Source organism: Anguilla anguilla, chromosome 8 (genome assembly GCF_013347855.1).
Source record: "Anguilla anguilla isolate fAngAng1 chromosome 8, fAngAng1.pri, whole genome shotgun sequence".
NCBI lineage: Eukaryota > Metazoa > Chordata > Actinopteri > Anguilliformes > Anguillidae > Anguilla > Anguilla anguilla.
The window spans coordinates 3,555,406-3,579,761 of NC_049208.1; the positions used below are offsets into that span (position 1 = coordinate 3,555,406).

The 24,356-nt window shown below is 41.6% G+C and overlaps 2 protein-coding genes and 1 long non-coding RNA gene across 5 annotated transcripts; 1 reads left to right on the plus strand and 2 right to left on the minus strand.

Moving 5' to 3' along the window:
- Positions 1–12: 12 nt before the first annotated feature.
- Positions 13–14,694, minus strand: LOC118233994. Of its 2 annotated transcripts, XR_004766593.1 has the most exons (7): positions 13,723–14,694; positions 8,808–9,042; positions 8,215–8,251; positions 1,879–1,994; positions 1,361–1,495; positions 408–452; positions 13–209 (listed from the first exon to the last, which is right to left on the minus strand). It is a non-coding gene; the product is annotated as an uncharacterized LOC118233994 (long non-coding RNA). The 2 variants fall into 2 exon arrangements; XR_004766594.1 differs by lacking the exon at positions 8,808–9,042 and having other exon boundaries at positions 13,723–14,688.
- On the plus strand, positions 9,575–11,931 carry LOC118233985 (transcription factor MafAa-like). Of its 2 annotated transcripts, none has more exons than XM_035430208.1 (2): positions 9,575–10,477; positions 10,613–11,931. In XM_035430208.1, the coding sequence occupies exon 2, from the start codon at positions 10,648–10,650 to the stop codon at positions 11,524–11,526; it is 879 nt and encodes a 292-aa protein (XP_035286099.1). In that variant the 5' UTR covers positions 9,575–10,477; positions 10,613–10,647; the 3' UTR covers positions 11,527–11,931. The 2 variants fall into 2 exon arrangements, with proteins under 2 accessions (XP_035286099.1, XP_035286098.1); XM_035430207.1 differs by having other exon boundaries at positions 9,575–10,458.
- Positions 14,695–19,758: 5,064 nt separating the features above from the next.
- On the minus strand, positions 19,759–24,356 carry LOC118233469 (NXPE family member 2-like). Its single transcript, XM_035429263.1, has 5 exons — positions 24,339–24,356; positions 24,005–24,276; positions 23,280–23,341; positions 21,604–21,828; positions 19,759–20,460 (listed from the first exon to the last, which is right to left on the minus strand). Exons 1-5 carry the CDS (start codon positions 24,354–24,356, stop codon positions 19,931–19,933), a joined length of 1,107 nt encoding a protein of 368 aa, XP_035285154.1. The 3' UTR covers positions 19,759–19,930.

Genomic DNA, 24,356 nt, shown 5'->3' on the forward strand with positions numbered 1-24,356 from the left:
TTCCCTCTGTGGTCCTTCATGTTCACCAGCACGATTAAGCTGTCCCCCACACAGTACTGGGCTCCGGGCTGCTCCAAGTTGACCACACTGTGCTGGCCACTGGAAGAGCTTTCAATAGAGCTGAAGTTGCCGTCTGCTGGGAGATCGTCCCATACCGAACGCATTATGTCATCCACAGACATCTCTCTGAATGGATTTTCGGTTGGCTCCTGTTCGAGAAAAACGTAAAACAAACGTAAAACAAACGTTAAAAAAAAAAAAAAGGCTGCTGAAATTGAGGTATATCAGACATTCACATTATGTGTTGAGTGTAACATATAACCCTAAGCCCCTCTATATGATGCAAAATTCAAAGGGGAGGTCTGCTCTGAATTAACAAACAAGTCTCAAAAATCTGTGCAACTCACATGTTCCAGCTCTGTGTTGGTGGGGTACACAGGATCCAATAGCACCTGGGGGGACAGAGGGTATTTCATTTAGTTTGGTGTTTCTCTGTACCTCAGAGACTGCACACACATATGCAGACACACTGCAAACACATTGGATGATACATGACTGAACAATCCCAGTGAGCTTCACTGCCAAAATAAAAAGAAACACCAACCATAGTATCCCTTTCTGTTATGTATCCATCTCTCACGAAACGTCAGCAAGTTCAACAGCCTGAGTCACTGAAGCTTATTTCAAACAACCACAACTGTGCCTCGCTCAGAATCACTGAGAATTCTAATGCCAAAACAGTGGGCTGCTGGACTAGGCATCGTCTGCATGTCGGGAGGTTAATTGCTTAATTAACTCAATAACTACACCTGTGTGATTGCTCCTGCTTTCGTTATACTTTGTAGCCCACATTTATTCAAGCGCTTTCTTTATTTAGGCAATTTTTGGCGATTTGCTTCTGCATCACATATGGAAATTGATCCAGAGCAAATTAGCCGTCACATGAAATCAGAAGATGCTCTGAACCTAGACCATAAAGCTCAGCTGATTTTGTTGAGCAGTTTCAGTGCAGAGGTCACAGTAGTGTAGTATGAACACATTACCTCAGGCACATGATATGATAAATGGAGCAATGCAAGGAAATTTCTCCACGGTTTCACCTTCACTGGTACATAGTATGTTAACACCCACCAACTAGAATTTTATCTTTATTCATCCCAGCTGTGTATTTTATATTTGCTGACTGAATTCTACTGATGAAGGCAGTGTAACTACACATTTCCTGATCTTTAGCCTCATTTATGTAATTGAAATTGAGTGTCAATGTTTTCTGAATTAAATGAGCTTTGATACTGACAGTTCTCCTGTGTTCTGACCTCTTACAAACTAAGCACACACTTAGAAATGAAATAGTTATTACGATGAAGGTTGGCCAGGTTCCAGAAAAATAAACAGAAAAAGAAATAGCAAAAATAAAAATTAAAAGTAGTGTCTTGATCAGCAAGTTGCTTCTGCATCTTCCAGGCAGTGGAGGAAGTTCTACTGGTTCAGTACTCTGTGAAGAAAATTATATATTTTTTTAATTAATTAATTATTACATGCCTTAGTGCTGCTAAAGATATAAGTCATAATGACCTGACGGTATATAATCCTGACCCCATAACTCCAATTAATAAATCAACTTAAATCCTTTCATATAGTTACACAATCCAATAATAAAAGTATTTGACTTTCTTGTATCCAGTATTCAAAAAATAAAGTTTTACCTAATCAAATCACATGATCACAACTCTATTTAGCTTTAGTTTCCTTATTACAGAAACGGTTGTTTTTGACTGCTTTCTCAAATTGAAAATAATAATAATAACAATACAGTTATAATACAACAAAATACTTTCAAGAAATGGCAAATTTTACTTATGGAAATAAACCAATTACCATGATGGGTGTTCAGAAAAATTAGTGAAAAATGGGTGAAAGGCTTCTTTGGATAATTATACATCCACCTCAGAATACAAGGCTCCTCTTCTGCATGTTCATGGTGATGTGGATTTCTGTAAAACAAGTGAAACCACAGAAAAGTAATTATTACTGAAATGGTGTTAATTAATCAGTGAATTCTGATACCTGCTATAGAAATCTGATGTATAGACGTATACACTTTCACTAGGTGAACACCGTTCAAGGTTTGGCAGAGTGATGACGTACACAAGCCTAGACGTGCCGAATGGTCTATTCTCAATACGGACTCTAGATGGCCTGTTATCCTCTCTATCCATTATTGTGTTCCAGTTGTGCTAAATAATATGTTCCCCTCAGTATGTATGCTTATGTTCTTATGTTCTAGTTTGGCTGCATGGTTCTCAGGATGTGCTGTAGTCACAGCCTAGCCCACAGAGCAAGGGTAAATATCAGTTGTATGTAATATCCACATGAACTGTCTCTCTCGAAGTGACCGGGCCAACACCACCTCTGCTCACTTGATCTTTGGTACAACACCTTCAAAGTGGAGAAGTTAGGGAGGCATGGCAGAGCATGGAAATGCTGACTGGCTTTGCAGTCAAATTTAGTCCCATAGTTGGTAGCTCATTGGACTATGCTGACAACCTCAGTAATTTTTGTTCTTGCTTCAACCAGACATCCATTATCTATACCCGCTTATCCTGGTCAGGGTCGCAGGGGGGTGCTGGAGTCTATCATTGGGCGAGAAGCAGGAATACACCCTGGACAGGCCGCCTATCTATCGTATGGTACACACACCATTCACCACACATTGTTTTTGGACTGGGGAAGTCAAAGTACCTGTTGGAAACACACATGGACACAGGGAGAGAACATGAAAACTCCACACAGAAAGACCCAGGCTGGATTTTTGAACCCAATACCTTCTTGCTGTGACAGTGCTACCCACTGCACCACCGTGCCACCCTTCGACCAGACAGACTTGAGCATTCGAAAGAAATGAGCCCCCCCCCCCCCCCCCCAACCTCTCAGATATGTCATCCATAACAACAGCTGCTGTAGTACACCGAGAGGATGTAAAGAGATTTTTTACGCATTTAAACCCCACGATGCACCAGGACCAGATGGGCTAATGGGCTGCCATTTAAAAACGTGTTATCGGAAATCGTCTGGGACCTTCTGCGAGTGGTTCAACAGCTCGAATGGAGGAGCACTCCAGCACTTCACATGGAAATCCTATTATTTTCCTAAGAAAAGTAACCCCGCTTGCAACACTGATTTCCGTCCAGTGGCATTGACGTCAGTAGTTGTGAGATGTTATGAGAGGAAGGATCTTTCAAAACTGCAGGAGGAGGTAGGCACCTCCATGGATCAGCTTCCATGTGCTTTAAAGATAGAAAGGTGTGTGGATGACCCTGTCTTCCTCACTCTACTGCAATGTGTGCCTCGTCACCATGAGACACAACACCCAGGCCGGGGTGGTGTTCTTTGACTGCTCGAGGAAATTTAAATACTGTCCAACCCCATCCTATAGGTCGCAGACTCTTCAAGTTGAATGTAAACCCACACGTGATACTGTAGTCTATGCCTTTATGAACAGGCAGAAAACATGTGATATTCAATGGCCATTGCAGGTCTGTCAAAACCTCCTCAGCAGTAAGTCCCCAGGGCTCTGTGATATCGATATCCCCAGTGCTGTTCACATTGTACACAGACGACTGCAGGGGCACTGAACTAGATGTGCTCTTCTTTAAATACTCTATTTACACTGTAAATCCGGATGTATCAAACTTGCATAAGCGGCTCCAGTCTGTGGTAGCCACGTCTGCTGGCTGCTGTGAGGACAATCACCTCAACCTCAACGCTTCAAAGACGAAGGAGACCGTCACAGACCTCCGACACACTCCTACCAGCCCCATAGCTCTGACTGGATGGATTGACCATCGAGTGGGTAGAGGAGTACAAGAACCTGGGTACGATAATAGACTCAAAGCTTGAATTTACGAGTAATGCATTTGACACCAAGGTTGCCCATAAGAGTAATGCTGAACACATCTTTGCAAAATATCAACAGGGGTTTTTCTTCTTGAGAAGACTAAGAAGCCTGCAGGCACATAAGGCTGCTCAGCAGGCTCTTTACAGCTGCTTTATTGAGCGAGTTCTCATATTCAGTATCTTCAATTGGTCTTATTAAAATAGTCTTATTTGAACAATCAGAAAAATAATTTGGCGAAACCAGTCCAACCTCATTACCATCCCTGGAAAAACAGGCCAGCAGGAAGGGAGAACAAGTCACACGGGACCCCGCAACACCAAATCTACGCCGAGTATTAACTTCTGCCCTCGGGGCGAAGATTCCGCCCCCTGTCACTGAAGACCAAGAGGGCTGTGTCCACTTTTGTCCCTGCACCCATCAGACTCCTGAATAACACCAACAATGGAATATTATGTTCTTTTGAAACCTCTAGTCTTTAGCATTGCTCTTGTTTTGCATACTGTTTTATATAGTTTTTTAACTTTGCGTTTGTAAGGGAAAAATGAGAAATTACTGTTTACATATTTACTTGCTTTTATATAACCTTAAGAAATCATTTTAAATTTCTTTTCTGTCTAACTGAGAATTATTGGGAATGCATAGCCCCTCCCGTGCGTGTTCCTATTTACCCCAGAAAACTGTCTCTGTATTTCTTCATTGTTTTTAGTCACTGTGACTGGATAGCCTTGAATAAGCCAGAACGTCTAAACAAGTCTGTATCTCAGAAATCCAATGCTTTTAACCAATCAGAGACAAGCTGCAAAACAGTTTGAGACAGACAGGTTTTGGGAAAATTCCAGAACCCGCCTTTCACCTACTTTTAACTGTACAAAATGAATGGCTTTTCACCTGTTCTGAGAGCTTTCATATAGACGTGTTGTGGAGCTTTGTGGATTCTCCTATTCGGCCGAATAAATATATCTGAACTGAATATTGTGTGTAAGTCTGTTGGACTCTTCTCACGGACCGGGGGAAATTAAGGTAATTTCCACCACATGTTGCGTGATTGTGTTGAATGTTTCTGCCTTGTCACACAAGAAGTTCCTCACCAGGAAAATAAAGTCTTTTGAGGTTTTGAAATTAAGGGGCACCACAGTGGTGCAGTTGGTAGCACTGTACCAGCAAGAAGGTCTTGGGTTCGAATTCAGAACTTTGCCTTTCTATGTGAAGTTTGCATGTTCTCCCGGTGGGTGTCCTCCCTGCCCCTGCCCCGTGCGACCCTGCCCAGTATAACCTGGATGGACTAATACGTATAAGAATTATGAGTGAACAGATATGCCTAAACATACAAGATTAGGGCAAGAAATGTCAGAGTAAAAAAAAGAGTGATAACTCTTGAATGCAGTGCACATAAAGTATATACACATAAAACATGGTTCCACTATTTCACTATTCATGTCTTTAAAAATATCATAAATACTATCATCTGAAACATAAATGTTCTTATTTTCCCTTTTGTTGTTTGAGAATGCGCACTGAACACACCTACACGATTTGGCATTAAACTATTGGATTGCTGGCCGACAAGCTTTACTCATTGTAAATTAAAACAATTCCTGGAATTCTTACCTCCCGGTATAACAGACTTTTAGAATCTCCCACGCAATTCTTGATTCGGTAATCATTCACGCCTTAATGTAGCCTACAGGCTACGGAGATCAGTAATGTATTCATTTCAATTGTTCGGTTTAATGTTAATGTTTTCACTGTTCAACTCTAAAATGAAGCATACATTTCAAACACAGTGTTGATAGAAGAATAATAGTGCACACATATCGATAGGCTGCGATCATACATTTCCAAAGCAGATAACAGTAATTATTTATCCATACGCTTTTTACATAAACCACCAAGAGAGTCTTAACGAACTCTTGTGGGATTATTAGTTCATATTTAACGCAGTAAACATTATTTTCTTTGGAAAAGGTAACTTACCCGTGTCCAAAATACCAGGAGTACCTATAGATGTTATCTTTTCAAAATTGCCCTGGACAATGCTTTGAGGAACCTAATGGAGCGATGACGAATCTTTGACGGCACAAAATGCAAAAAATTATTTTGAGATTTTAATTCACCTATTCTGTAAAAACCACGCAAAGAATGCTTCCAATAGAGAGAGGAAAGTCAAAGAGACGACAAAATGGTTTCGGAGAGCAGAAAGCGACAGACTGATTGGTTTCAGTCTTCAGACTCCCGTATTAAGGTCTTCTATCACTCTGAATTGTCTGCACGGACTGGAAAAGTAGTTGACGAGCGTCCTGGCTCCTGGACTAAGTGGAACACGAGCATCATTAGCACTGTGGTCCACGGATTGTCATTTTCTGTGGAGCTCGCAAACTCACGTGGTTACTCGGGGTATTGCAGTTTAGTAAGCCTCTGGTGCCAAAAAGCGAATTTCCCCATTGAATTCAATTCAAAACTACGAATTTACCCTGGGCAAATTAACTTATTTTTGACGCTACTTTTAAATTACTTCACACTGAACTAATTACTCTCCAGGCACCGATTTTTTTCTGAGCCCCACAGAAGAAGATATAATATTCATTTAATTCCAATTTGATCCAATCTTTACGTCGCAGCGCAAGTACCTGTTTACACCGGCATGAACGAGTATGGGGCAGTGATTGACTCATCATCGGAGCAGAAAAGGGTTGTGATTTAAGAGAATTGCCTGCACAGAGCCGATGTATCAGGATATTACACCTAGGATTACATGAATTCACCGTCATTATTGTTTAGATTATGTTGTTATTTTTATATTATTACTATTAATATAAGACACTTTTACCCTGATTCCACCATATTTATTATTTTGACTACATTGTTATTTTGACATTTCTACTTATAGCCAACTGTGATTAAAAATGTTATTAGTTGTAGTATTTCTGTCTTTGCATGATGATACTGCTAATGATACCTTAATCAACACCATAGCATCGTCTCAAATAAGGGTTTTAGAGCAAATTAAATATATTGAGCCATCCTCATTATTATTTATGTTGGACTATTTACTTTTCAAATGTGATAACTGGTGATGATGAAGATGATAAACATGTCAATTACAAAGATGATGTAATGCATAGGACTATCAACAGATTTTATTAAATTTTGTGTATTATCTATTTATTTTATTATTTTTGGCTACCCTCACAGTTCAAGCACTCAGTAAGCTTGAAAATTTGCTTGTGAGCTGCGATAATAAATAGCTCTTATCACAAGCTTTAACTCTGTCATTAGCTCCACATTTAGCTTTGTGGCTAGCTCAGCAAGTCACAAAACCAGCTGCACTGGACAGCACAAGCAGCCGAGTGAGTAGCAAAGCCAATCACATTGCATAATTCAAGTGGCTAAACCAATACCAGCGCACAATGCAAGTAGTGAAAGCAATTTCATTGTTGAATTAATTTGTAAAGATTTTGGCCCAAACCAATGAAAAAAAATGAAAATGGGGAGGAAAGAACAACAACAACAACAACAACAACAAAAATACAATTAATACCGGGTCAGATATGAGCAAGATAGCTGGTTATAATATTAATTTCTCTTTAACAAATAGGAGCGTACGAGGAAGGGAAAAAGAATAAAATAACAAATGAAAAACACACACACACACACACACACACACACATATATGAGTAAAGATGATTTTCCTGATACAATATCCTATACAACTATGCAAAACCTCCCCACTAACCTTAGTGCATGCAATCATTTTTCATCATTGCATTTACATTACATTACATTACTGACAGCAGTCAAACCGGTTCCGTCTGGTTATAGCTGCAAACAGTCTGAGGAATGTGGCCCCAAAACTCCGGTCCTACTGGTTTTTAGTGCACTAGGCGAGGCTTTAAAAAAAGTGGTTCTTCAGTTGACTTGTGAAAATCTCTACAATTTCAGCAGTGCTTAGAGCAGGTGGGAGACTATTCCAGCAGTGGGAGGTCTCGTCATAGGTCTAAGCCCTGGATACTTATTAAAAAGGAGGATCTGAGGACTCTGCTCAGAACACATTTAGGAAGCTGGTCAGCAATATATAAAGGTGCCGACCCATGGACAGATTTTAAAAATAAATAAAAAATTAACTAATAAATGCTAATATTACAATGAAATTTGTATGGTTGACATATAAATATTTCCATATGATACTGTGTATCAAACCATATTTTATGCAACATTTTGTAAGAAACTCTGCTAAATAAATTGACAGATGCAAATGAGAGAGAGATGTATTATGGGGAGGTTTTTCTTTTTAAGGGGGGGGGGCGGTACAGGCTTACCCTTTGATGCATGGGGTGTTGCTGGGGTGATTTATCTCTGCAAGATACAAAATAAGTAAATAAATAATAACATGAGAAAACAACATACGATATCAGGCTGCGTATTCACATCAAATTCTCTGAATGAACAGACAATGCTACTGTGTGTGAGACAAAATCAATTATCCAGTGGATGGCTTCCAGAGACACGTTCCTGTTCTGCCTAAGCAGTTGTGGTTCAGGAGCTCAACAGGTTACCACTGTTCTAGGCTAGGAACAGTGATGAATATTCTGTAGGGAAATGACAAGCCTAGATGTTCCGAATGGACCGTGTTCTCATTACGCAATCTAACGTTCCAGATGGTCCGTTATCTTCTTAATTTATGCTTGTGCTCAGGCTGTGCTGAATGGCCTGTTCCACTGAGTGTGTATGCTTGTGTTTTTTTGTTCTGAAGACAGTTTGAATTGACACACCGAAGATCGGTTAGGGCAACAACGGCCTCTTTGACCGTCTTCGTCATCAGCTGGGTGGCAAAAATGAAATATATGTCTGTGTGTTCTAAAAACCAAAAAAAACAGGGCGGGCACGGTGGCACAGTGGTTAGCACTGTTACCTCGCAAGAGGGTGGTCGCGGGTTCGAATCCGGGTCTGACCGATCCTCTCTGCGTGGAGTTTGCATGTTCTCCTCGTGTTCGCGTGGGTTTACTCCGGGTACTCCGGTTTCCTCCCACACTCGAAGATATGCATGTTAGGTGAGCTCCTGCAGTTGCCCTTGACCAAGGCACTGCCCTCAGAACTGGAGTTGGTCCCCGGGTGCTGCACTGTGGCTGCCCACTGCTACTAAGTAACTAGGATGGGTCAAATGCAGAGGACAAATTACCCCATGGGGTACAATAAAATTATATCTTATTTCACTTGCACTGCTGTGATTTTTTGTAGTTGTTCCAATATTACCTTATGCACTTATTGTACGTCGCTTTGTATTTGAGCGTTTGCCAAATAAATGTAATGTTTTTATTTTATTTTTATTTCACCTTTATTTCACCAGGCAAGTCAGAATTGAGAACAAATTCTTATTTACAATTAATGTAATGTAACCCAGCACAACTGGGTCTGGATTTACTGAGGTACTGGGTGCAGCTATTTCATTATGCATTGACAGAGGCTGACAGACAAAAATATATAATTCCAAGAACTGTGTTTTAAGTTGCGTTGCGTAAGTAAATTAAGCCCCCTGCTGGTATTGTCTATAATTTGCAGTCAATATCCAATTTCTCCCATTGGGTTCATTTTTGATAACAAAATACACATACTTTCACTCATACGGATGTTCAATCTGTGCTCATATGTGTGTATACATACATATATGTATAAACATACATACAAACAGACAATATTGGTATTTTATTGGGCATTTTAAATTTGACGCATGTAGTGTCTCGCCTCGACTAGCAGTGGAAGGACAGATCATTTGAGTGTTCCGACAGTGCTGGATAATCTCTTGACTGGGGGGCCAAATGCCAGATCACAGGCGGTAGCCGGACTTTGGCTTTTCTTCCCGTGTCATTGCACAGTGTGAGCCACTGGAGGGCGCGACGAAGCCTCTGAGCTCAAACGGCTGTCCCGCACTACGCCTGTAGGGTTTGCCTGTGCGTATATCTTCGGCGGGTTCCCCAGTGAGGGACTGCAGCTTCAGAACGCCGCTGTGTCACTGTCAACCTTTTGACTGGCTTCAACACGCCGTCACAGCCGTGGATATGAAGGAAGAAGACGAAACCTCTGCAAGGCAGCGCACTGGCCAAAGTTTGCGCCCTGCAGCGCCAAGAAATTTCAGTTGTCGGACCGCTGCCACGAAGCGGAAAGTGATCTCGTTTTAAGCAATACTTTATCGCCACAGACCCTGACCTAAACGTGCGCTGTTGATAAATAAAGAGAGAGCTTATTAGGCGCGCATGGACGGTCCCGATTGGACATTTCATTTGTTTCACCATTTACTGTTTTATTGTAATTTTGCCGACATGCATGGAGGTAGATGTTGCGCACAAGAACACAGAGGGAGCAACCAGAACACTGAGGGACGCCGACCTGCGTTTTGAACAGAGACCGTGAATCACCGGGGCTCCAGAACCAGGGTGAAACGAGGACGAGCCAGGAATTGCGCGGTCTCTGGTTTCCAGCTCTATTAACGCATGCAATTAAAGCGCGCATTCGACCCAGAATAAGTTGTCAACAAGGAAACAGAGACGGGTCGATCTGGATAACAAGTACGTTTAGGCTACGCGCGTAAGTGCCTCAGAACGGCTATTAATAGAAGTTGCTTTAGGCGCACCGCTGCTTCAGAACGTTTCTCCCGAGTGTGCAGTCCTCTTTAGTAAAAAAGGGCGCTCGATAAAGATTGTTTTGTATTCCTTTTCTTAGAGCTGTGCGGACCGGTGTTACTCGCATGGGCTGATATGGCCACCGACTTCGCCATGAGCGCCGACGTGCCTAACAGTCCCCTGGCCACCGACTACGTCAATGACTTCGACCTCATGAAGTTCGAGGTTAAAAAGGAGCCGACGGAAGCGGAGAGGTACTGCCACCATCCGCCGAACGGCTCGCTATCCTCCACCCCGCGCTCCTCTGTGCCGTCCTCGCCATGCAGCCTGTGTTCTACAAGTCCCGGAGGTCCGTTAAACAAGAACCACCGTAACGGCACCGGCAGCGCTGACAAAAGCAGCCACAACTCTCCGAGAAAGGCGCAGCTGGAGGACTTCTGCTGGTTTCCCAGCTACCAGCGCCATCTCAACCCAGAGACTCTCCAGCTGACGCCGGAAGACGCTGTGGAAGCACTCATCGCCAACTCGCACCACCCATCGTATGAGGGTTTCCGCGGACACCAGTGCGCAGGGGAAGACTTATCAGTGACCGCCAACTGGCACCAACAACCGGCCCATCGCCATCACACCCGGCTGGAGGGCCGTCTTTCGGACGAACAGCTGGTCAGAATGTCCGTGCGCGAGCTCAACCGGCAGTTGCGCGGCTTCCCCAAGGAGGAGGTCATGCGCCTCAAGCAGAAGCGCAGGACCCTGAAGAACCGGGGCTACGCGCAGTCGTGCCGGTTCAAGCGCGTGCAGCAGCGGCACGTGCTGGAGAGCGAGAGGTGCACGCTTCAGGGCCAGGTGGATCAGCTGAAGCACGAGGCCACTCGCCTGTCCAAGGAGAGGGACCTCTACAAAGAGAAGTACGAGAAGCTCGCGAGCCGTAACCACAGCGGCGGCAGCTGCAAAAGCGACCCCAGATCCAAAAGCAGAGAGGGGAAAGCGGCCGGTTCTGTGGAATTTTTTCTGTGACAGTTTTTTTTTTTTTTTTGAAAGGGAAGGGGAAAAAAATCGATAGGGCATTTCTCAAACAGTTGTGCTATTTATTTGACTTATATGGCCTACATTTAGTTATCTCATGTGGCCTTTACTTTTGTGCAGTCTTATTTTTTATTTTATGTTTAGATCATATGCAGGCTAGTTTACTTAAATAACATGAATATTTTATCCACAGGGAGTTAGAGAGAGAGAAAGGACAACAATGCATGTGTTAAATTAAGTCTTGTAATGGTGCGACGTTGTGTTCCTCCATGTGGTTTACGCATATTTTCGAACGAATTCAAGGAACTGCTATTTTTGAATACACTGTTTTCACTAACTTTTACGCTTTGAGTGAATAGACCCAATACAATACGGAAGCCTAACCCTGCAGGGAAAGCCGTTCGTGACAGAAATGGAAACGCCCACCGAAGAGTATTGGGATGGCAGGTATGCCATCCCGCCAAGTTACGCCTTGGCGGGGGCATGCCCCCATACCTATACAGCACCGAGAGTTTGGCACTTTTCAGGGTTCCCCACAGAAATAACCACAACAGCCACAGACACTCAGCCCTTAAAAACATTAAATTCTGTACATTCTGACCCCATTTCAACAAACAGAACTCATAAACAACTTCACATGTCCACACAATAAAGCCCCAAACTAAGGGGATTTTGCGTTTTCTCCTTCTTCTTCTCTTTCTTCTTCTCATTCTTATTTTTCCTGCCGCCATTCCCACTAACAACATGTCTCCCCATTGGACATTTCACTGACACCAGCCAAATCTTCACCTACACGACCCAATCAAAAACGCGCATACACACGCAAAATACCGATACCTTTCTACTCTGAAACATTTGCAGGGTAAATAGCTAGTCCGCCTGTGGCCTAGTGGGCAAGGTTACAGTCTTGAGAACACGGGGTCGTAGGTTCAAGCCCAGCTTGGAACACGTTTCTTTAACCTGCTTCAACCCTCACTAATAATTGTCTACTACTTATCAATTATTGCTTTTGCACCATATCTACCTGCCGTTCACCGTTCAGTTATTAACCAGCTACAATATTGCTAAGCCATATGGATTCAACGGGAGCTAATCTGTGTTTACTGGCCTGTGATCTTTAAAACCACCGGCAGGTTTGCTAATGATATTTCACGCATTGCATAGCTATGGCATGGTGCTGCACTAACGAAGTCACAGACTGGTAAACCTCCGGTTTAAGGCTTGAATCACGACTCGCCCTCAGGCAGACCATTTCCTCTTTTATACAAACGTTTTCTTACGGTTATATTTCCTTTACCAAAACTCACTCACGGCCACCCATATGCATTTCATGACGGCAAATGTATTCCTTTTATTAAAAAGTTACACCAGTTCACCGCTGTGCCATTTCTACGAACTATATTTCTTCACTTGGCTACCGTACAAAACCTTCTTATCAGCAAACGCCACGTTTGTACATTCATGTTACCTCGCCCTGTTCTCTATCTAGCCACATAGGCTACAAACAACTACGTATGTATGTTCTGCAAAAAGTTAAAATACAATTCATAATATCAAGAATTCCTATTTTAACTAGTTAAAATTAAATTCTTGAAATCAAAAATGAAAGGTCCCATTGAAATGAATGGGGAAAGCGCTTGAATTATAACTAGTTACAACTGAATTTCTGATATCAAGAACTTGCATTCTAACTAGTTAGAATTGAATTTGTGATATCCTCTAGAAATGAATTAAAGCTAAAAAGGCTTGCCATACTGTCACAGCTCACAAGCAAATTTTCATGATTTGAACTGTGAGGGTAGCCAAAAAATGTCAAATAAATAGATAACGTGCAAAATTGCATAAAATCTGTGGATAAATAAGTCTTTTGCATACATATATATCAAACATAAATAAATAATGAGACTAGCTGAATATATTTAATTTGCTTTAAAATTATTTTAGAAAAGATGCTATGGTGTTGATTAAGGCATCATTAGGAAAAGACATAAATACTACAACTAATAACATTTTTTATCACAGCTGGCTATCAGTAGAAATGTCAAAATAACAATGTTGTCAAAATAATAATATGGAAGAATCAGCATAATAGCATTTTATAGTAATAGTTGTAATCTCACAATAAAAATGCAATCTAAACAATGACGGTGAATTAATGTAATCCTAGGTCAAGGTGACCGCTCTTACCTCCTGAGCTATGTTGTCCACACAGAACAGAACAGATGTGTCAGAGTAGGCTAACGCTTAACCCCAAATTGCTCCCAACCTTGCATGGCAGACTTTCACTGTTGGTGTGTGTGTGAATGGGAGAATGAGAGGCGTCAAATTGTAAAGCGCTTTGGGTAAAAGTGCTATATAAATGCAGTCCATTTCTGTCCTGGCAACTCTCTCAGGATGAGTCAATCACAGCCTCATACCCGTTCATGCCAGGGTGTGCACGTTTAAGCACTTGTGCGCACTATGAAACACTGTAAAACCATGAGGAGCAAACTGGAATTAAATAAATTTTATATATTCTGTGGGACTCAGAAATAAAATAGTTGCCTGGAGAGTAATTAGTGAAGAAATTAGTGTTTATTAGAAATTAGATTTTAAAAGTTCTGTCTAAAATAAATTAATTTGGCCAGGGTATTTCTGGATAAATTCGTAGTTTTGAATGGCCTTCAATGGGGTGATTGGTTTTTTTGGAACCAGAGGCTTACTAAACTGCAATACCTCGAGTAACCACTTGAGTTTGCTAAATCCACGGAGAATGGCAATCTCCGGTCCTCTGTGCTAATGATGCTCTCTGTGTTCCACTCGGTTCAGGAGCCACGCTCGGCAAGCAGAAGACCTTAACCAGAGAGTTTAATCTGTCGCTTTCTGCTCTGCGAACACCGCTTGTCATATATTTTCTTTTACTCTTTCTTTTGGAAGTATTCTTTGCGCGGTTTTAATACAATAGGTGAAAAATAAAGAAAAGGTCCGCAAAATAATCGGTGCATTTTGTGCCGTCAAAGATTTATCATCACTCCATGAGGTTCCTCACAACATTGTCCACAGCGGTTTTTAAGTATTACATTTATACCTACTGCCATTGTGATAACGGGTAAGTTACTTTTTCAATGAAAACAATTAATCCGTTAAATATTAACTAATAATTCCACAGGAGTTCATTATGAGTCTCCCAGTCGTCTATACAAAATGCGTATGGATAAATAAATAGATTATTATCAGCTTTGGAGATGTTTGATCGCAGTCAATGGTAATGTGCGCGCTATCATGTTCCTGCGAACACTGTGTTCGAAACGTTGGTTATGTTTTAATTTTAGAGTTGAGCAGTGAAAACCGATTAAAATTAAACAGAACAAGTGAAATTAAGACATTACTGTTCAATACCGGATTTCCATGGCCTATAGGCTACATTAAAGCGTAAATTATTACCGAATCAAGAACTGTGTTGGAAATTCTTAAAGTCCGTTATATCGGGAAGTAAGAATTCCAGGAATTATTTTAATTTACAATGAAACTGAAATTATACGCTACATAAGTAAGTGGGCGTCAGTAAGTAGGGCTAAGTAATCCGACAGTTTAATGCCAAATCGTACTCTATTAAAAAACTTTTTTAATACGTCTCAAGCATGCAAAACGAAAAATAATCATTTTTGTTTCGAATGGTAGAATTGATGATATTTTTAAAGACACGAATAGTGATGTGGAACCATGTTTTATGTGTATGTACTTTGTGTGTGCCCTGCATTCATGCATGTAAGATTCTTCACACCAGTCGTTTTTTTTCCTCTGACAATTGTTGCCCTAATCTTTCTATGCTTGGGCATATCTGTTCACTCATCATCGGTGTGCGTATTCAGTGCAAGGCAAAATATTATTTGCCTTGTGAGGAACTTCTTGCGTAACGAGGGAGAAATGTTCTCCATTTTTTCTGGCCTGTTTTTCAGAGATGGTCTTGGCCAACGATCTTTCTGCTTTTTCGAGTAAGAATATTTAAGTGGGCTCAGGTTCACCCCAAATCAGGGAACCAAACCAACCGTGGATACCGAATTTGAGAACAGATTCAATAAAGCAGCTGTAAAAAGCCTGTCGATTAGGACTTACATGCCTGCAGGCTTCTCAGTTTTCTCAAGAAGAAAAAGCGCCTGTTGACATTTTGTGCAGATCTGTTCAGCATTAATCTTAAATGCGAGCTTGAAGTCTATTATGGTACCATGGTACTGGGCGGAGTGTGGCACAGTGGGTAAGGAACTGCGCTTGTAACCGAAAGGTCGCAGGTTCGATTCCCGGGTAAGGACACTGCCGTTGTACCCTTGAGCAAGGTACTTAACCTGCATTGCTTCAGTATATATCCAGCTGTATAAATGGATACAATGTAAAGTGCTATGTAAAAAAGTTGTGTAAGTCGCTCTGGATAAGAGCATCTGCTAAATGCCTGTAATGTAATGTAATGTAATGTACCAAGGTACAGGTACTCCTCTGCCCACTCAGTCCATCCAGTCAGAGCTATAGGGCTGGTAGGAGTGTGTCGGAGGTCTGTGACCGTCTCCTTCGTCTTTGAAGCGTTGAGGTTGAGGTGATTGTCCTCACAGCAGCCAGCAGAAGTGGCTACCACAGACTGGAGCTGCATATGCAAGTTTGATACATCCAGAATTACAGTATAAATAGAGTATTTAAAGAAGAGCACATCTAGTTCAGTGCCCCTGCAGTTGTCTGTGTACAATGTGAACAGCACTGGGGATATCGATATCACAGAGCCCTGGGGACTTACTGTTGAGGAGGTTTTGACAGACCTGCAATGGCCATTGAATATCACATGTTTTCTGCCTGTTCATAAAGGCATAGACTACAGTATCACGTGTGGGTTTACATTCAACTTGAATAGTCTGCGACCTATAGGATGGGGTTGGACAGTATTTAAATTTCCTCGAGCAGTCAAAGAACACCACCCCGGCCTGGGTGTTGTGTGTCTCATGGTGACAAGGCACACATTGCAGTAGAGTGAGGAAGACAGGGTCATCCACACACCTTTCTATCTTTAAAGCACATGGAAGCTGATCCATGGAGGTGCCTATATCCTCCTGCAGTTTTGAAAGACTTATTACATCATAACATTACATTACTACTGACGTCAGTGCCGCTAGATGGAAATCAGTGTTGCAAGCGGGGTTACTTTTCTTAAGAATGGGGCAAATAACAGGATTTCCATGTGAAGCGCTGGAGTGCTCCACCAACGAGCTGTTAAACCACTCACAGAAGGTCCCAGACAGCTGACTATAACATGTTTGAGTCGACCAGTTAGCCTGCCTGGTCCTGGTGCATTGTAGGGATTTACATGTTTAAAGGGAGGTCTGACAAGGAACAGTCTTCTGTAAACCGCCTTACCACAGTCTCACAGAATTTCTATCAATGAAAACTTAACGACTAGCTGGGACTCAGTCCCTGTGATTTTGACTTTCACTGAAGCGAACTTAAAATAAAAATAAAAAAAACTGAGAATTGTACTGTATTGCTCGTGTGCGCATATTGCTGTCAAGATTCTAAAGCTCCATTTTGCCCTCCCAAGTATTAGAAATCTGTACATACCTCAAGGCAAGTACACAAGCTATGGACAAATAGTGGTTTTCACTTGTGATGGTGATTTTCAACTATTTCATAGGTTACGTCCCAGATGGTGGTCTAGAGGTAAGGAGGGACAATAACTATCCAGGTGAAGAAAGAAAAATAAGCTGACCGGACTTTTCAGTGCAGGGAGTTTATTTACAGTAGTGAAGGTGTACAGGTGACTAGTGCAAATAGGGGGGGGGGGGGGGGGGGGGAGAAGAGAAAAGAACCGAAGGTGGTGCCAAATCAAAGAACTAAACAAAACACAAAACCCCACTACCTGAACAGAGTAATAATCTAGCTAACAAAGGAAAAGGCATCAAACAAAACCTAACTACTCTGACTTCCCAAACAAAAGTTAGGATGGCACTCACCTCCAACCTAATGTAGCTAACACAAAGTAACTCTACGTGTGCAAAATGTAAAGGGTACCCCAAGCTTACCTAGTCCTTTTTCCTAAAACAGGGAAACGCACAAAAGGACAAGACAAACATAAATAAACTCTACTTTTAGCGTGGAAGGCACAAAAGACTCACACTCTCTCCCTGCTAAACAGAACCAAAAATGAGAGAAGAAGTCCGTATAGGTAGGGCTTTATATAGGAGATGGTTGCCAGGGATTGGACAGCAGAACACCAGATGGACCAATCAGGGAACCAGATGATTGCCAATGATTGGACAGCACAACTCCAGAAGCGTGGACCAATCAGGAAAGGGAATGAGGCAGACTGAGTGGGCACGGCTCCCAGATGCATGGACCAATCATGAGAGGGGATCTGAGTTACGGACAGCAAGGGGAACAAGACAGCAAAGGAAGACAGAGAGGACAGAAAACAACACAACCACAAGTGCATGCACATCTGCATGACAGGTAACACATAGATCAACATTTATTTGCTCCGTTCCAAATCGTTTCCTAGAATGAGGAATCTTTTTCGGGTGCGTCTTGGTCAGGCAGCGCCACTCGCTCTACAGGAAATTCAACCACGCATAACAACGCACATCAGTTTATCAGGAATGATAACGTCAATGAACACAGCTCCCTTCAGATGTTACAGGCCTACAAAGAAATGTTGCATGCTCACAAAACCAGTATAAAACGGCTTGGCTGAATACTCAATTCTGGCTGCATTATTTTTCCATATATGCCAGGATATGAAGTAGCACCTGCAAAAGTTCACTCACAGTTTCTAAATGAACGCACGTTGGTCTGACTCGATAAATAAATTGGAAATTTGTAAGAGTAAGCATTCTACCAGTTACAATAGCATTCTTGCAACAGTGTCAGTTTAGTTTTCCAGGAATGACGGTATAGAGAGTAGCTGATCTAGTCATAGCTTGACTACATTTATTATTTAGCCTCTGTTTTTAGTACAATTCAGTGGTTGGCTTGCTAGCTATCCGTGGTAACGAACATGCTGCGAGACCATTTTGACTTAAATCGAATTTTGATGTTAGGTAACCTGGTCGAGGTACCAGAAAAAATGCTTTCATTACTCAGTGGTAGCCTGTAGGGTTTGGGGTATTTGCTGGAATACTTACCTTACATTTCCATTGCAGTGGAATTGCATATTTTGTGTTTCCATTACAGTTGACGCCTCTGGAAATTTTCCTCAGCGCAGAACGTTCAAACTGCATAATGCTCAGCTGTTCATGCATTATCCCACTTGTGCAACAGCGCACCAAAATTGCCATTAAAACATGCATTTTTTCAAAATATATTTTTGCTTTATTCTGTTCATATTACATGAAGAAATATACGCTATTTTAATGTGTCTCTTCTTTTTTACACACTGTACGGTAAATTTGCTGCTGCTTTTGTTTGTGTTGATCAGATTAACCTACAGGGTCCAAGTTAAACTACGCGGTCGCTCCCTGCACTTGGAACTGTAGTTCCTTCTAGGGTTGTCAACACACTTGTCCCTGGTTACGGTTATACACTTTGTATGTCGCTCTGGATAAGAGCGTCCACCAAATGCCTGTTATGTAATGTAATGTAATGTAATGTAAATTAATTAATGGAGACCAGTTCCAACACATAGCCTAGTTGTACCGTGTGTAGCCTAGCCTTTATGAAAAAATCAGAAGATCAAGTAGGCACATATCTGACATGTAATCGATCAATCCATTACTGGTACCGATCCCTAGTTTTCACAAAGAGCTCAGTATTACCAGGTAGCTCCGCTAGGTGACTGACTAGAAACTGCTAGGTAGCAAGTATCTTGATCAAGGCTTTTAATAGCCCAGACCTAAATATGAAAATATATTAATCAAAACTGAAAGTAAATAGGTGAGGTTATGGTTATTGAATGTCTTTGCAAAAAGTGTCATGTCTGATGAAAACTGAGGTAAAACAGCACTCTGTTGAGTGACTTTGCTTTTTGCACGATGAGTGAAAAATGCGTATGGTCAGCACTAGCCAGTTTAGTATTAAAATTGGATTTATTTATTTTACAATTGACTAGATGTCAAAGCTGACTTTCTTTTTCCCATTTTCTGATTGGTTGGGCAAGACTGAGGCTAGGGGTTGGCAAAACCCAGCCCCACCCCGCACCACCCTGTTGCCACCCTTGGAACTGACATAAAATATTTTTATTAAATTGGTCATTGTATAATCATTAATAAGCATTAATAACCACCCCAGAATCAAACATTTACTATTACTATTAGAGACACAATTAAAAACTTTAAAACTGTAACACAAGCCTAGTAACACAATCCCCCCTGATTGTTAAACAAAGTCTCTACAGAAATGGAGTTGGAAACCCATGCTATATAGTTCCTTTCAGAAAGCACCTCTATTAATCATTACAGAGGTGTGACAAAGCTAAGGCTATCTCATTGGAAACAATAATGCTGTTAGGGTGGATGGCGAAGGTGTTGGCGGCTGTTGTCATGTCCCAGGCGTCTACCAGCACCACCTTCAGGTCCCTGAACACCTTCCTCTGAGCCAGGTTCTGCACAAGGCCAAACCAGTCACTCATGTGGGTCATCTCTGAGGTGAACTCCCTGGTGTTCTCCAGCTTGATGATGACGAGGGTCTGGGGGCTGCGTTCATGGAGTCTCAGGATGGCCTTACGCATGTTGATCAGCCTCTGGACGAAGATCTCCAGGGGGAAGAGCCTAAAATGCTGTCCCACTCCAATGACCACCACGTCGCCAACCGCTACTCTGTCTACTTCTCTGGCAACGTACCCCACGGCATCTTTGACCACGTTGTAGCCAGTGACGAAAGGATGCCCGTGCATCTTCCACTGGACAGTGATGTTCCTTTGTGGGTCCGCAGCCAGGGCATAGTAATGAGTATCATATGGTTTTACATATTTCAGACCTGAAACAGCGAAACATCAGGAAGAATGAATACATTAGGTAATCCAGGTGTCCCCTTTAAATATAGTGTCACTCAGGATGTCATACAGGATTACTATTAGTCTTTATGCACTCCATTTGCTGATCTCTCACTATACATACAAATGTGTTACCCATTTGATAAAATCTTAACAACTCGATAAGAAGTCATCACATCATCTGAAAAGTTATTAAATTATCCATTCATGAAGTTTATTACATTGTTCGGAAAGTTAATACAACCTCCGGGTATATTACACTTTACATGTTACATTATGACAGGCTATTGTATTGTCTGTCATTATAGTCATGATAAACACATGTTCAGAATAAATGGTTCTTTGCTTTTAATATCATCATCATTTCATTCAGAAGACCTTTGTCAAGACATGTAATCAAGTTTATATAACTTCAGACCAATTTGTCAACTGCCCTTTGCCCTTTCACTCCAAGTTTCTGGAAAAGGTGAGCTCCAAACAATTACCACCCTTATGAGCATAAAAATAAGCTTTTTGAAAAATTCCAGTCTAGCTTCTGCTCAATGGAATGCACTGAAATTGCCCATGACCTTATCAGAAATACTAATGCTCTGGTGCTGTTAATTCCTCTATTTTAGTTTTTATTAGATCTCAGTGCTCCCTTTGATACAGTTGGCATTTTTCTGGACCTCCTTAGAACACGTTTGTATCACTACTGTTTCTCTGCATTTATTTTCATCTCTTCTTTCAGTTAGACAATTTTGTATAGCTATTGATGATGACATACTGTATCACGTTCAGCTCCAATTTTTTGTGGCGTGCCTCAAGTGTCAATTTTAGGGCCAGTTCTTGGTCAGCTTTGCTTCCTCTTCGTCACATCATACGCGAGCATGATGCATCTTTCGTTTCTCCCTATTTGAATTTTCAACACTCTTGTCCTCTGTACAGTACTCAGATGACAGGCAGCATGCTTGTATGTGTTTGGAGGGCAGGGCTTTGGACGGAGAGCTAAGGGGAGGGTGTGAAATGTTTTGTTTTTTTCCCCAAAAAAAATCTAGCTCTCTCTCATTCTCGTTTGTTTCTCCAAACTTCCAAACTGCAATACTTGCATGTCTGATGTTGTATCTGACATTGTATATTGGCATTACCTTTTAGCACTCTAAGGAGTGTCTCTTGCCACTGGCGCACAGTGGAGTCTCCCATGAGTTTCAGGTTCCTTCCCTTCAGACATCTGCTGATGGCGTCCGCACTGAAGAAGTTGCTCGTCCGGCAGGAGGAGGAAGACCATCTGTTTTTAAAGAAGTAGCCGCTCGGTGAAGGGGACGTCATTCCAAACCCTGCCACACACTTTTCAGTCGGTCTGTGGGTCCCTGCTAAAGGAATGAAAAAGATATAGAAAGAGAGAAGGAAAAGATTCAGGCAGGTTTGTACAGGTATAAAAGTTGTGGATTTGGAGAAAGTTAGCTTTGCCTCTTTTCTAACCTGACATAAAACTATTCCTGGATTTTGAACTGGCTATTCCCAGGTCCCGAGAGTGACATAATAACAATTTTCAGTATTGTAATGTTGCACCCTTATTACCTTATCATGGCCTTCTAGTAAATTAACAAATCTTTGAGTTGGCAGAATCAGACCCCACACTAGGCACAATCATCCGATCTGTGCTTCAGTCTAACCTATGGATGTTTACTTTCACCACATTATATATAATGTAGTGGAGGATAAGTATCTAGGTACCTAAATAGCCCTTGGGTACTTCCATTATTGTTGTTTTGGTCTCAATATCAGATGATTGTATATATGCAGTACCCTCCAAAAGTATGTCAAACAGTAGAGTGAAATTCGGAGAAGAACATTTTGTTCATTTTAATCAAATTGTAGTCAATCAGGCATTCAGGTTAAATTGTATCTTCCCATGACAATAGTGCATAAAACATAAACAAATGTATATTTAACAGAACATTACAGAAAAGCCTTAACTACAACATATGAAAGCTATCAGAATCTTTTGTGCAGCCTACTACCACTTTTAAATCTTCCTTCCAATCAGCAAACAAGTTACAGTTCAAAAAAAGGAAATAAAAGCAGAGAAAATTTCAATTTGTACACCAAACACTGGACACCTGAGTTGTGAAGTAAGGTTTTATGGACCAATGAGTCTAAATTTGAGATATCTGGACTATGTAGGCCACCAAAACTGTCATGGTTCTGTATTTTCTGTTTCTGTTGTTCCCTTTTTGGCCGCCAGATGGCGGAACTTCAGTTTTGTGTTTCACTTTGTTCTCCCTCCCTGTGTTAATTGTATTATTGGTTTTAATTATTCTATCATTGTTCCCACCTGTGTCTTGTTATTCCCTCCCTTTTCTGGTTTGATTGTTCTTTGAGTTCACCTGTGTCTTGTTACCCCTGTCTATTTAAGTTCTTTGTCCGCTTGACTTGGGTGCTAGTTCCTTGTGTTTGTTTCTGAATGTATGTATTCTGCCCACTTTGGTCCTGCTTGTGTGTTTCTGACTTTGTTTCTGCCTGCATTCCTGCTTGTGTGTATTCTGTCCAGCCTGTATTCTGTCCTGTCTGTGTTCAGTTTTTTTTTTTTTTCAGTTCTTAAGAATCTTTTTGTGTTTATGGTTTTGCCTGGTTTGGCCTTTTGTTTGTTCCTCGTTTGTTATTTAGTAAAGTCTTTGCTTGAATTTTCCTTTTGGAGTCTTTCGTGTTTTTTTTTTTTAACTCTGCGCCTGGCTCCAACCCCCCTAATCCCTGACAAAAACAATGAAGGACTCGGGGAAGTTTGGACTTGTAAAACGACCACCGACGTAAGGTGACCTACCAGGACAACTGATGACTTTCACAGGGCCAAAGCTGCTGTTCATTTTTATCCCAGTGTATTTCCTGCAGGGAAAGTGGTAAGCAATGGATTAAGAGCATTGGATCACTAAGGGACTGTTGGTGCACATTTTCTCAAAATTATTTCCAATACCAGTACAGCTAGAGATTTCTTTAATTTCCCCCAAACAGAACGGGAAGGTTCCACAGCAGTGATGCCTTTCAAAAGAAGCCATTCTAAATCTAAATTGGAACTGTAGTCAGTAGAACTTATGTAAAGTATGGATACTATGGAAATAGACAAGAACACGCATAGAATCCATCTGGTCGCAGATATAATCTGCCAAGATGCAGGACCAATAGATTTAAGAACTCATTTGTCCCTGCTATTGGCCTTTTGAATAATATTACTTTTTTTTTTTTTTTTTTGTGTGTGTGTGAATTGTTTGTGTTGGCTGTGCAACAAATTGCTCCTCGGAGATAATACAAATTTCCTTACCTTACCTAGAATCAGTGTGTTTAAACAACCCAAACAGGTTTGGCATGTGCACAAAAGGATTAAGAAGGTAAATAGCTCAATACATGAAAAGCATCTATTTAAAAACTATTTGTTAAAATTCTGAGATTGCGATTGTGGTTGAAATAAAAACTAGCGCACACACACGGATTGCCAGGATAGTTTGACAACCACTGCTGTAAGTTTTGCAGTGTGCACAAACCATGCCTTACCGGCCCAGGAGCAAACGCTCATCCCTGGTCATGTTAGAAATTGGGCCATTTCTGGACCGCATGGTCCTCAGGGTGCTGCAGGGAAGGGTTTTGGGTCGGACGCAGGCGTAGTACTCCGCGTCTTCCTTCTTCCTGTACTCGCAGAGAGGCTTGTCTGTTTTCAGCCGGATGCCGCACTGAGATTGCTCAGTTTTGTTCCCACTGTAGAAGGTTCCGGTGTATATGATCTTATCGTAGTTGTGCGCACTGATTCTCCTGAGGATCCCGACAGCCTATGAGGAGTGCATGAGAAGCACAGACACCAGTACGTCTCCAGGCCAGAACAGGCGGAAACGCACCCGGTAGGAGCCAT